Here is a 15089-nt window from a genome sequence, read left to right as displayed (position 1 = left end):
AGCTGGCAAGGCCGGGAGATGCCAAGGCCGGGAGATGGCAAGGCCGGGAGATGGCAAGGCCGGGAGATGGCAAGGCCGGGAGCTGTACCAGGTTCCAGTCTGTTTTAGCATGGTCTTTACAACTGGAAGCCCTTCTTAATGTCAACTACTTTACCAAATCTACAGAGTACTTTTTACATGGCACCAGCACCAGTGCTTTTTATGTGGCACCAGCAGGATCACCAAGTACCTTGTAAGACAAGAACCACTCGATTGGGAAGGTGGGAGAAATAGTATTGAGGGGTGTGGCTTTGTGCCACTTGCGAGGTTAATGGCATAGAGCAGTGGTTCCCAACCCTGGTGGTCCACCCTGGCCACTCCTACCCTCCCTTCTGTAACATGCATAACCATGTAGCTCTCCTACAGTAAGAAACCTGTCGTTCTGGCCCCTTTTTTCAAACTTCAACCACCCCCTCCTTTCAGCTATGGCCCCGCTCTGTATTGGATGCTTTTTATGTGACATCATCACTTTTGCTTTTTACATGGAACAAATGAAACAAATTAAAAACAGCTTACCTTTACTCCAATTTTGTGAATGACCTTTAGCAAATAGACCCCTTGACCTTTGAGGAGGTAATTCTGTAATTCTTCCACATCATCTTCATTAGCATCATTGGTAATCCGAAGAATTCCAGACATGAATTCCTGCACCAGCTGGTTACATGTGACTGTCATGTCTCTGTAAGAGGAATATAACAACATTTTAACTATTTTGTCACCGTGGTTCTGTTGCCTTTATATTAATTAATTTTGAAGATAACGAAGACTTTAATAAAATAACTCTGTCGTTATTAAGCTGGTGTTTGGAACACAAACGAACAAATTTTGATGGAACACAATTTTAATTTAGAACAAGAAATTTGCATTATAAAGCTGGGGGTAGGGGTGGACTCAGGTGGTTTGTTATTAAAAACATTAATCATCATCGTTTAACGTCCACTTTCCATGCTGGCATGGGTCGGACGGTTTAACTGAGGACTGGCAAGCCAGGAGGCTGCACCAGACTCCAATCCGATCTGGCAATGTTTCTACAGCTGGATGCCCTTCCTAAAGCCAACCACTTCAAGAGTGTAGGGGGTGGTTTTTACATGCCACAGACACAGGAGCCAGTCGGGTGGCACTGGCAATGACCACACTAGAATGTTGTTTTTTATGTGCCACCAGCACAGGTACCAGTCAGGCAGCACTGACATTAGTCATGCTCAAATGGTGCTTTTTACATGCCACTGGCATGGGTGCCAGTCAGGTGACACCAGCATCGGCCATGACTACAATTTCACTTGGTTCAACAGGTCTTCACAACTTCGGCATATAGCCCGATGATTGAAGGGTACTTTTAAATGGGCCAGTTATATGACACTGGCATCGGCCACGGCTACAATCTCACTTGGCTTGCTGGGCCTTCTCAAGTACAGCATATATATACAAAATGGGCAACAGAGACCTAAATTTAAATATTATACACCTCAACCTCAATCACAACTACCATCATCATTTTTACATTGATTTTTCTGTTTGCAGAAACTGAGTAGATCCTTTGTAGGTCAACACTTTCCTCAATTCTTCCCTTCATATCACAAAACCTACCATCTTAAAAAGGGAAATAAAGAAGACAATTATGGCTGTGTGGTTAAGAAGCTTGCTTTTCAACCAGGGGAGTCTCAGGTTCAGTCCCACTAGGCAGCAACTGGGCAAGTGTCTTCTGCTATATTTTTAGTTTATTTATGACAATGTAATAAGAGATAAAACAAAAACAAAAAAAATAAACAGGATGGTCACAGCTGGAATGTCTTCGATTATAGGTACGTACGATCACTGTTGATCTGAAACTAAACAACAAAATTGCTTCCAAGACAAAAGAAAAATGAAACTAATTGGCAGGAATGATTGACTAATGACTGAAAAGAGAAGACAAACTTAATTATTTATTGCAGAGAGTGATTCAATTAAAGAAATAAGAGACTGATTGCTTTTAGAATATTAATTTTTCTGTTATTTCGGCATTGGGGTATTGGTAGCTGTTGGAGGTAGAAGAGGGGAGTAAATATTGAGATAATTACTGTCATTTTAACGAACACATTTTATTAGGTGTACTTGTGTGTGTGTGTGTGTGCACAGAAAAAGAGAACAAGACAGAGATAGATTGAGAGAGAGAAATGTGTGTGTGTATGGATAGAGAGAGGGGGGAGAGAGAGTATATAAAGAGAGGTATAGAAAGAGAAAGACACACTGATATATATATTTCTTTATTGCCCACAAGGGGCTAAACATAGAGGGGACAAACAAAGACAGACAAAGGGATTAAGTCGATTACATCAACCTCAGTGTGTAACTGGTACTTATTTAATTGCCCCCGAAAGGATGAAAGGCAAAGTTGAGCTTGGCGGAATTTGAACTCAGAACGTAACGGCAGATGAAATACCGCTAAGCATTTCGCCCGCCGTGCTAACGTTTCTGCCAGCTCCCCACCCTAATATACTGATATATAGAGACAAACAGACAGACAGAATATATATAGATAGAGGGAAATAGAGAGAGATAGACAGAGAAAGAGATACTTAGATATGTGTGGGAAATACACATGGGTGTGAACACATGTGTACATGGTTCATTCCAGGAGTTTCAAGAACTTTTTTTTTTAGGAGAGAAGCAGTTATAACTAGATTATCGTAATTTTAGTATATTGTTACCATACATCTAATAAGCTGACCTGCCAACTTCTGTGATTCTAAATTGAAGGAAACGTCTGTAACAGTACTTTGAACACACCCTACTAAAAACTACTTACCACAGCTGACTAGTTTGCGGAGCGCAATTGGGGCCTAAAGACAATTTAGAAGCTCACCATGCAATAAGGTTTTGTGTTAATCTGAGGGAAAATGCTACAGGAATTTATGAAATGCCCCAGATGTCTTATGGATTAACTTGTATGAACCAAGTATCTGTTTTCCACTGGCACAAGAGTCCAAGCAAAGCAGGTCCACCAGGAAGCTCATGACGATCCCCATTTTCTAAAGAAAGGGCACCACCTATATCTACTGGGTTCCCTCTGGCCTGATGATTAACAAAGAGTACTTTGTGGAGATTTTGAGAGAGTTCAGGAAGAGATTTTGTTGCAAAAGGCCAGAGCCTCTGCACCAGGACAATTCACCAATTCCCAATTCCATGTTATGTTGTTCCCAAAGCTGAAAGAGAATATGACAGAGGCTGTGACAAGGATCCTAGGTGTCCAAGACTTCCACGGGGCCTTCACAAAGTGGGTGGAATATTGCAATAAGTCCATTGAAGTCAGAGGATCCTACTCTGAAGGTGATAAGAGATTTGTACTTCTTTGATAATCCAAGACAAACTTTTTAATCTGAGACAATCTAGAAGAGTTTGAGACAACCTGAGATAATCAAAGAAAATTTAGGTTTATCAGAGGCAATTTAACAAAACCAAGACAATCTGGGATAATCTGAAACAATGCAGTTAATCTTAATACTTTATGATTAATAAATATGAAGAAATAAACACTTGTGTCCAAATCTGAAGCTGTTTTGTTGGGTTCCAAGTGGTGGAAGTGAGGATACTATAATTATGAAACAATAGACCCAAAATTCTTGCCTATGTTAAGTTCAATGTACAACATGACATTTTAGATAAGATATCAAGCATAGATAGATCCAAAGTAAAATACAGATTACCATTCTTAACCCTTTGGTAACCATGGTGTTAATGAAAAATAATTTGTAGGCTTAAAATATTTTTGAAAATAATCAAAGATTTAGAGAGATTTAATAAAATAACTGCTATCGTTAATTTGGCAGCTGGAACCTAACAAAAGGTTCTTAAGGTTCTTAAGTGTCAAGATATTGGTGGGAAATTGGAGTGTTAGTTTGAAGCCAACTCCTTGTCTTATCTTTGACGAAGAATTTCTCTTGGCAGACAATATGGCATTGGACTGAACATATTTGTTCCAAGAAGGTAGAATCTTACAACTGTGCTCACAAATTTCTTGCACTTGAAAGTAAATTGTATCTCTATAAGGCCACTGCTTGGCCATACATTACATGTTGCCACCATCTTTGGGCTGGTGCCTTCTTTAAGTGCCTTTATTTGTTTCATCAAATTCATAATCAAGTTAACAATGGTGAGTCCAGTCCTTTCTAATTGGTTTCAGTCTTTTGTTGTCGAAATTTATCTCCATTGCATCTGTAAATATTTCCAGGTCCATTGCTCTGATGAACATTTTTGGTCTGCTACCCTCTCCCAACACCTTTAAACATAGTCAAAAGTCCTTTTATTCTAACAGCATCTTTCTTCAAACTGCTGCTCTCTACAACCCATGGTCATCTTTTTGTTTTCCTCTGGTCTGTGATATTCAGTCTTTTAAGCTTTCTGTCTATTGACATCTTCGGAAATTGTAGGCCCCCTTCTTTTCCTTCTTTGTGGTCCCTTACACTATAATTGCCTCCAGCCTTGTTTGGGATACAAAAAAAAAAGAAAAAGAAAGAAAAAGGAAAAAAAAAGATGCATTTATTCTGTCCAAGTTACAAAGACACCATTCTCACTCTTGCCATTGGACTTTATGCTGACCAGTGATTGGTCCACAGGAAATAGTGTCGACCAGCGATTGGGTCATGAGAAATAATGCTGACCAGCGATTGGTCTGTTGGCAATCTGTAAGCAACCACACGATCATTCATGTTCAAACTGAAATATTCAATGTACATGAAAAGTAGGATGTGAACTAAATGATGTATATTATTACAACGAGGTTCATAAAATCACAGAATTAAATGTCTCTGCTCTTTGCCCTCCACATCCAGTTACCAGAGCTAGTTTATTATGGAATTAGACATATCCATCCCCACCCCTCCACACTCCCAGTACAAATGCACTGAAGGTAATGGTGGTATCGTGTCAGATAAAACTGTGAATGGTAATTGTTTTTGTTTTTCAGAATATATCTATGTAATCTGTTTATTAAGAAGAAGATTTAATGACAAGAGTGACTAGATTAAGAAATAACAATATTAATAATAATAACAATAATAATAATAATAATAATAATAATAATAGTAATAATAATAAAACACACACATTGACAGAGTGAACTGTCTAGCTTTTAGTTCTCACCTTGACAAACATTTTAATCCGTTACCCATAACAGATTAAGCCAGGGTGGTGGAGATATTAACGTATAGATTAAACTTTTCACCCTATGGTGTTGTGGAGGAGACTAACCTAATTAACAACAGGCACACACAGAGAGAAGAAGAAAGAGGAAAGCATTTAGAGAGAGACAGTGACAGAAATGATGAGAACATAATGTATGTCTTTAATATAATACAGTGATACCTCGCAGCACTGCAGTACGAGTTTCATTCGTTCCATGGCCGAGCTCGTCTCACGGTTTGTTCGTTTTACAAATCAATTTTCCCCTTTGAAATTAGCTGAAATATAATTAATCCATTCCAGGCCCCCCACAAAACATCACACAAAAATAAATTTTTATGAGTTTTAAAACAGAAAAGGTGTAGTTACACAAGTAAAATGACAATTGTAAAAAAAAAAGAGAATGCAAAAGAAATATGTAAACTGGTTTTATTAACTGAATTACTTTAAAGATGGGACGATTTGTGAGCTCGAACTGTGGATTTCCGCTTGTACTTCAAAACAAAAATTTGCATGAGTCTCGGTTCGTACAGCAAATTACTGGTACACTGGGGCACACTTTATTTACATTATTTACATTTGACGGATATGCTCACAGACATATGGCATAGCAGTTAAGAGTGCGGGCTACTAACCCCAAGATTCTGAGTTAAATTCCAGGCAGTGACCTGAATCATCATCATCATCGTCGTTTAACGTCCGCTTTCCATGCTAGCATGGGTTGGACGATTTGACTGAGGACTGGTGAAACCAGATGGCTGCACCAGGCTCCAATCTGATTTGGCAGAGTTTCTACAACTGGATGCCCTTCCTAACGCCAACCACTCCAAGAGTGTAGTGGGTGCTTTTGGCACAGGACCAGTCAGCTGGTACTGGCATCAACCATGCTCGAATGGTGCTTTTTACATGCCACCAGCACGGGTGCCAATTAGGCGGTACTATCATCATCCGCAACAATGATTTCACTTGCCTCAACAGGTCTTCTCAAACACAGTTTATTGCCCAATGATTGAAGAGTACTCTTAAATGGGCTGGGTATACTGCACTGGCATAGGCTCCAGTTACGGTCTCGCTTGGCTTGCCGGGTCTTCTCAAGCACAGAATATCTCCACAAGCAAGAAATGATTGAGAACCATTGGTCTATTCTGTTCCACTATAGTGAGGAAGATGGAGAGGAGGAAACAGAAAGAATTAATGGAGGACAAGATGTTACAACCTTAAAATTTGATTTTTGATTCTAAATTGAAAACATTTTTCTTCTTTTTCTTTTTTAAATAACTGAATAAACAACAAAAATTCTATATTGGAATATTGATGAAAAGATTTTTTTTAAAAACTCTCCATGAAAAATTTATATTTCCAATAAACGATTTTTTAAAAAATCATTATAAATATAGATTTCTATTAATATTACGTAAGCTATTTTGGGGAAAACAGATTAAACCCCGACCATAAGAAACAGGTGACAAGTCTTGAATTAACCCTTTTGTTACCATATTTCTGTTGAAATACATTAAATTTAGAGTAAAGATTATTTGTTAACATAACATAGCAGTCCTGGTTTAGGACGAATGTTGCTGTAATTTAGCCCCAGGAGACATTGTCTCCAGCTGGCTATATGAAATGATCTGTGTCCTTATATTTTTTGAACAAGGGAATCTAGCACCCCCACTCAGCTCAAAACAATATCTGTGTATCGCAATTTCCAGGTTATTTCCCTTCATCAGCACAAAACAATACATCCATCCTTGACCAAAGATGGATCGGCATCAAAAGGGTTACCATTGTCAGATTTTACCATCATTTAGACATTACATGAGACATGGATAGAAGCTTTATGTGATTGTTTGACTACTAGAAACAGTAGCCAAATCTCCCTCAAATTATACTCTACTGTCTTCATAAGGAAACAAACATACAATGATAGGAAAAAGAAGATGGGATGGCCTCAGCTGGAGCACCTTTAATCAAGTTTGCTCAATAATGTCTAACCTAGAGCTAAACAACAACACAAGTTGACAAATGAGCCTCTACACAGTCACTTGACCTGCTAAAAATACTAACCAAATCTCCCCCAAATCATGTGTTAATGTCTTAAATACAGGAAGGACACATCAGACACAATCAAACAGAATGCTCACAGCTATAATGTCTTTAACCATAAGTTGGCTCAATCAAAGATGACCTGGAGTTAAACAGCAGTAGCAACAACAACAACAACAACAACAACATTACCTAACAGATGGAGATTGAGAAGTTATTTTGATTTTTGATAGCAAAGTTAGCAGAAATGGGAAGTAATAATGGTAGATACCTTAAAGAATTTAATTGTGTTCCGATCCATTTTTGAGTTCAGATTTTTCCACCAAGCACAACTTTGTTTTTTGTTCCTCAAGCTTTGGTAAAACCAGTATCGAATGGAACACGAGCAAATGTGAGAGTGAGTTTATTGAAGAAATATTTTCTATGAAGACCAAAGTCCACTGAAATAATCAGAATTAATAGAAACACACTCTGCCATAGGGTGAAACGTGTACAAGTGTGTGGGTGGGTGTCTGTGTGTGTGTGTGTGTGTGTGTGTGTCACAATGTAAAACTTGTAAAATATTTTACATAATGTAAACATTATCCGATATACAAATGAACATGTTGAGTAGAATGGATAGATATCATCATCATTTGCCATCAATATTGTTTTGGCATCCACTTTTTCTTACTTGCATAAATCAGATGAAGTTTATTGCAGCATATTTTCTACAGGTGGATGCCCTTCCTGTCACCAACCCTCACCTGTTTCTGAGTAAGGCAATAATTTTGACAGAATATGGGAAGTGAACGACACTGCTTGTATGACAGTGACACTCATTTACAACTGTCATGCAATGCCAGGACAAGGAGACACACACATATGCACTATGGGCTTCTACATAGTTTTCATTCATGCAATTCACTCACAAGGTGTTGGTTAGCCCAGGGTTAGAGTAGGAGACAATTGGACAAGGTGCTGCACAGAGGGATTGAACCTGAAACCATCATCAAAAAAAGAAAAACAGCGGATAGGAAGAGAGTAAGTGAGTGAGTTAATGAGAGTGAGTTAGTGAGTGAGTGAGTGGGTGGGTGGGTGAATGGGTGAGTGGGCGGGTGAGTGGTTGCATGCGTGTTTTTGTTCTGATGCAGACAGCTGGAGTTTGGGGTTTCCAAAAAAATCCTCCTCCTTTGAAGGATAAAAAAAAAGCAGCCCCCACCCACTGGAATATCAAAATTCACTGTCCTGAAAACAAAACATGCCAACAAGGGAGCTGGTCTATGGTTGTTTGACCTGATATAGAGGTCAAATCTTCCTCAAATCACACAATTTTAATAAAGGACTCACTGAATAATCTTGTCCAAAATATAGGATTCCACAAAAAAAATGATACAACAGGACGATCATGGCTGGAATACCTTTATGATAGTATATCTGCTTGATCAGAGCTGCTCTGGAGATCAAACCACAACCACCAGCACCACCACCACAACAACTGGTCAATGACATTTTATATTCAATAATGATAATAAGTACGGTGGTGAGATAGCAGAACTGTTAGCACACCTGGCAAAATGCTGTTAGCACACCTGGAAAAATTTTGCCTGCCTTTACCTTCTGAGTTCAAACTCTGTTAAGGTTGACATTGCTTTTCATCGTTTCAGGGTCGATAAAATAAGTACCAGTTGTACACTGGGTTGAAGTAATCGACTTAACCTTTCCCCGAAATTGCTGGCCTTGTGCCGAAATTTGAAACCATTAACGATCCTAAGTACTGTCTTGATTCCTGAGACTCATGGGGTTGCAAACCCAGTTTCCATAGCATATAAGCGACCAAGATCACAACATTTACCCTAACTGGACACCAGCCCCTCACAGAATAACCCTTGTACAGCTGAGTGAACAGGAGCAAGTGGAATGAAGCATTTTGCTCAAGAACACAATGCACCACCCAGTCCAGGAATTGAAACCACAATCTTGTGGTTGTCAGTGCAACGCCCTTAGAAATAGGCCATGTGCCATCACTCAATAACAAAAATCACATTAAATTCTTCTCAAGTTCAATTAACACCTGTTTCCACTCCTCACCTGTCAGAGTTTTAAACATATTTTTACAACACAATATGTCTGTGCAGTTATTTTAGGGAGGCATGAGGTGTATTACTGATGTCCTGCTTCCTATGTCCTTGGTTCTGCAAGGTAGTGTCCAGCCGAAATACACTGTCACCTTTGACCTTTATCTCCACTCCCTGACCATCGTCTCACCAGTTTTAAATATTTATAACCAACGTTGCAGGTTCTCCAATTCCATAACCAATTATCAATTGTTGATGGGCAGCACATCATCATCATCATCATCATCAACAACAACAACCACTATTTCTACTGTCACACAGCTCCTACCACTATAACTACTACCACTACCACTACCACTGCTGCCAGCATGCAGCCAAAGCATCAACACCACAGATTACTTTACTGCAAAGACCAATACCATCAAACATCCAACACAGTGACACCACATCCACTACTACCACACAACCACCACCACCATCAACACCACACACACACTACCGCCATTACAAATTCCACCACCGTCACTACCACTACCACTGCCACCATCAGCCACCTGTACCACTGCAACCACCCCCACTACTACCACCTTAACTTGATCAGCCACCACCACCACCAACACCACCACTACCACCACCACCAGCAGCAGCAGCAGCAGCAGCACCACCACTTCCAAACTCCTGATTAAGAAAACCATCACCATTAACCAGGAATTTCTAAGTTGGTATGAAAACAAACAAAAACCGCCTGTAATGAAATTACGCACTTTGCATCGAGTTTTATGACCTAATCTTTAAAACAGATCATAGTAACCTATTGATTGGTTATTGATTCAATAAAATATTCATCCCATCCTATTATCTGGATGTTTACCATTTCTCTGTTGTTACAGTTTTTAATCTTCTTTCAAAGACATTTCACCATTTTCTCTTCTTTACATTCCAGATTGATTCCACTTTTATTTCTTTGTATATATCATCGTTTGTTTGTTTGTTTGTTTGTCAATGTGTTTGCTGTTGTTGTTGTTGTTGTTGTTTTTTTTTATCGTACGTCAAAGACTTTATGGATTGTCTGCTATTGTATCAGAGATTCTGTGGATTGTCTGTTATTTTTAGGTTACGTCGCAGACTTAATTGAAATGTTGTAGATTGTCTCCCTTGCTTTTTCTGAGCAATAATTAATCAATCATTGAACGAACGAAGGATTTTTTCTTTCTTTTCTTTATTCTTTCTCTTTACATACAAGTACAATTTTAATTAAAAATTCTCTTGGTTCACTTCATTAAGTATTAGTTGTACTACCAGCATCGACTTTACCATTTAGTTTTCAAGCAGAGCATGTCCCTGACTTTTTTTGTAAGAAGTCTAAATTTTCTTTAAAGAAACTACTCTAAAGTAGGATTATAAATGAAAAAAAAGGAGGAGAGACGTCAGAGAGAGAAAGAAAGAAAGAGAGAGACAGAATGATAGGGAGAGAGAGACACACACAGAGACAGAGAGAGGGAGGTGGAGAGACAAAGGGACAGAGAAAGAGGAGGAGGGGGAGGAAATGGGGGTGAAAGGCTGAAATGATCGTTTATTGATTTCCATTTTGATATGGCCTAAAGTTATTAACCTAAAAGCAAAGATAGAGTTTGATCATACAAGATGGTGCTCAAGTGTAACTGTGAAACTGTGCAACTATTGCACAGTTATAATGCAGCAGTGCAGTAGCAATATCTTAAAACGATCTACAAACAGATCTGCAAAAAAGATCTGGCTGTGTGGTAAGAAGTTAGCTTCCCAGCCACATGGCTCCGGGTTCAGTCCCACTGAGTGACACCTCGGGTAAGTGTTTTCTACTATAGCCTCAGGCTGACCAAAACCTTGTCAGTGGATTTGGTAGACAGAAACTGAAAGAAGCCAGTTGTGTATACGTGAGTGTATGTGTGTGTGTGTGTGTGTGTGTGTGTGTGTGTGTGTCATGGACTCTCCAGTCGTTAGACGATGTATGAGGGTATGGCAATTTCTTGCCAAACAACCAAACAACCACATAGATGTTTATAGTGATTACACCATTCGAGTGTGGCTGATGCCAGTGCCACCTGACTGGCACCCATGCCAGTGGCATGTAAAAGCACCCACTTCACTCTCAGAGTGGTTGGCATTAGGAAGGGTATCCAGCTGTAGAAACCTTGCCAAATCAGATTGGGGCCTGGTGCAGCCTCCTGGCTTTACCAATTCTCAGTCAAACTGTCCAACCCATGCCAGCATGGAAAGTAGACATTAAACAACAATGATGATGATGATATATATATATATATATATATATATATATATATATATATATATTTGTGCAATGTCATTGTGTCTGTATTTGTCCACTACCACCACTTGACAACCAGTGTTGGTTTGTTTATGTTCCCATAACTACTAAGCAATTTGGCAAAAGCGACATATAGAATAAATAGCAGGATTTAAAAAAAAAAAGTACCGAAGTTGATTCATTTGACTAAAGTTCACAAAGGCAGTGCTGCAGTATGGCCACAGTCTAATGACTGAAACAAGTAAAAGAAACAACTCCTTGTTTTATTCTCTCCCCAAATCTCATCTACTGTTAAACCAAACCGGGGTAAGTAGCTTTAACAACTCACCAACTTCACTACCACCACCACCACCACCACCACCACCACGATCATCACCAGCTTCTTGGTTGGTACTAACACCTCCCTCTCCAATTTAATACCGTGGTTTCAATATGTTGCCCTCTTTAAGGAACTTCCGGTTATCCTCTGTATTACACGCTCCTAACTCCTCCTCTTTCTCATTAAATGCTTCATTTGAGCGGTCTCTAAATCTCTGGCCATTCAGAGGTTCCTTAACCTGCTAGATCTTTCTTTTCCAAACTGATCTGCTTCTTGAAATCCTTCTATCCTGTAGGCTGAGGTTACTAATGACTAACCTATGCTGAGGGGGGACATTTTTCACCAGGGAAAGTCTTTGTGATTTTGAACAACCATGTCCACTGAAGTCACTAACCACGAAGAGAAGGTCACTTATTTGTTTTTGAGGTAGTCTGCAAAAAAATATCATAAAAGCAATCCTTTTGTTCATTTGGCAGTGATAATTGTTGCTGTACTATTTTGCAAAACTAATCTAAGCTTAAGTACTATATTGCGCACTCTACTTCAATCACATTATCCACCCATTTCTCAGCTAGGAGTATGCCCACACCACATTCCCAGAAGATTTTATACTTGTTTTGTTTTTGTTTTTTGTTTTTTTGCCTGTGAGGAGCCTGGCTGAAGCACCCCTCCACTTTACTTCCTGAATGCAGCACACATCAATCTGCCTCCATTCAAACATCTGGTACTTATTCATCAGTTTCTTTTGCTGAACTTCTAAGTTACAGAAACATAAATGCACCAACATAGGCTATTGAACAGTGGTAGAGACAAACACATATATACAGGGGTTGGACAAAATAATGGAAGCACCTAGCATCATAGCATTATAATTTGAAATATCTACAAAACCATCAAAAACTTGTTTATTTTTATGTTTTTTGATTTATTATTAGTGTTGCTTAATACGTTTTCCTAAAATTGCTCTTTCTTTTCAGATATTAGAAAAAGGTAATTAAAAGTCATTAAAATGACAGATCTATTGGACTTTCAAAGAGGTCAAATTGTTGGTGCTCGTATGGCAGGTGCCAGCATAATGAAAACAGCCAAAATGTTTGGTGTATCAAGAAGTACTGTCTTGAAAGTAATGACAGCCTTTGAGAAAGAGGGAAAAACCTCGTCGAAACAAAACTCCGGAAGAAGACTAAATCTTTCAAATAGGGACCATTGAACTCTTACGCAAATTGTTAGAAAGGATCACAAAAGTACAGTTCCCAAAATTACTGCAGAGCTTAATGACCACCTCGAGAACCCAGTCTCCACAAAAACCGTTCGCTGGGAGCTGCACAAAGCCGGATTTCATGGGAGGGCTGCAATCAGAAAACAACTTTCAAAAACAAATGTTGAAAAGTGTTTAGAGTGGAGTAAAAACCTATAGAATTGGTCCCTAAAGCAGTGGAAGAATGTTATTTTCTCAGACGAGTCATCCTTTACCTTATTTCCGACCACCAGCCGAGTATACATGTGGAGACAGCCAAAAGAAGCATTTGACCCAGATTGCCTTCTTCCAGCTGTTAAACATGGAGGAGAATCTGTGATGATTTGGTGGGGGTCTATATCTTGGAAATACGCCAGCCCAGTGGTTTCCTTCCATGGCAGAATTAATTATCAAGACTATTTAAGCATTTTATCTGATCAAAATCATCCTATGGTTGAAGAACTGTTTCCGGAGGGAAACACAATCTTTCAGGATGATAATGCACCAATTCACACAGCTAAAGTTGTTACTGAATGGCATAAGAAACATTCTAGTGAAGTTGAACATCTTATCTGACCACCACATTCTGCTAAAAATCTTCAAGGTGGTGCCCCAGCATGACCTCAGTCTAATGACTAAAGCAAGTAAAGAAGTCGTCAAATGGAAACAGAACAACAGAATCGACAGATCTGAAAGAAATAATTTCTGGTTAACGAACAACAGTTTTGTTGTCATTAATTTCTTGTTTTTTTTCAAACTTTTTGAAACACCAAAAAAAAATTTTAAATAAAAAGCAAAATTAATTACAGAAATTATTTCTTGCTTTGCATTTAATGAACCCATAACTCTTAATAAATTCATAATTGTCACTTGTAAGGCCTCATTTACAACAACTTAATCCAACAGAATAAAAAAAATTTACAATATTCTCTGTCATCATTCATAGGACAAATATGACTGATATCATCACTAAAGGATGGCGGGAAGGCATTAATGATGAAGGTGAGTGGGGGTGAATGGAATTAGAATTACCAGGTATGATATTTCATGCAAAATTAACAAGGGATTACTTTAATTGGATGTGACTAAAAGATTCATTGAGAGCAGTTGGCTTTTTTGTCTGTTTTTTTTTTTTGTATTTTTTACACCTTCTATTGATGTACGAGGTGGCATCAAAAAAGTCCCCGGTCTAGTTCTGTAGCCTGCCAATAGATGGTAGCACATGGTTGCATGCACTGTGAGAGCTAGCAATGACCATCATGAGGCAGTGGGCCAAGTGACATCGCTGTGTTTGCCTCACAAGTTGTGAGATTTGTGTTTTTGTGGTCATGTGTATGCTGTAGTCTGTGGTTTTTGTCATGGTCAGGAAGATGGAACAAAGTGCCAATGAGAAATCTTGCATTAAACTTGGGAAGTCTGCTACAGAGACATTGAACATGCTTCAACAAGTGACAAGGCAGTGGGTCTTACACAATGTTTCGAGTGGCACCGGAAGAATATCCCTAGAAAATGATGAGCAATCTAAAATACCTGCCAAGAGCACCACCCCTGGAAATGTGGTATTGTGCATCAAGAATTCATCCCTCAGACCATTTGAGGGAGGACATTTGGTGAAAGTGAGTGGATCTGTGGAGGCCCTCATGCCAGTGCCATGTAAAAAGCACCCACTACACTCTCTGGAGTGGTTGGTGTTAGGAAGGGCATCCAGCTGTAGAAACACTTCCAGATCAGATTGGAGCCTGGGGCAGCCTCCTGGCTTACCAGACCTCAGTCAAACCATCCAACCCATGCCAGCATGGAAAGCAGACGTTAAATGATGATGATGTTGCTGTCAGTCTTGGAGACCATTAAAAAAGAAAGTTTAAAGGCTGACCTTCACTATCACTACAATAACAATGACCAGAAGAATCTCTTCTGTTATAGCCACAAGAC

General features: G+C 39.1%; 1 protein-coding gene across 1 annotated transcript in view; it reads right to left on the bottom strand.

The window, feature by feature from the left end:
• Positions 1–15089, bottom strand: part of LOC106869897 (lysosomal-trafficking regulator) — a 189845-nt gene that overhangs the window by 112258 nt on the left and 62498 nt on the right. Inside the window, exon 4 of the mRNA XM_014915825.2 lies at positions 556–718. Coding sequence (XP_014771311.2) covers positions 556–718 — 163 coding nt within the window. The remainder of the gene's footprint in view (positions 1–555; positions 719–15089) is intronic.

The sequence above is a fragment of the Octopus bimaculoides genome, chromosome 1 (genome assembly GCF_001194135.2).
Source record: "Octopus bimaculoides isolate UCB-OBI-ISO-001 chromosome 1, ASM119413v2, whole genome shotgun sequence".
Lineage (NCBI taxonomy): Eukaryota > Metazoa > Mollusca > Cephalopoda > Octopoda > Octopodidae > Octopus > Octopus bimaculoides.
This window is presented reverse-complemented; position numbering and strand designations above follow the sequence as displayed.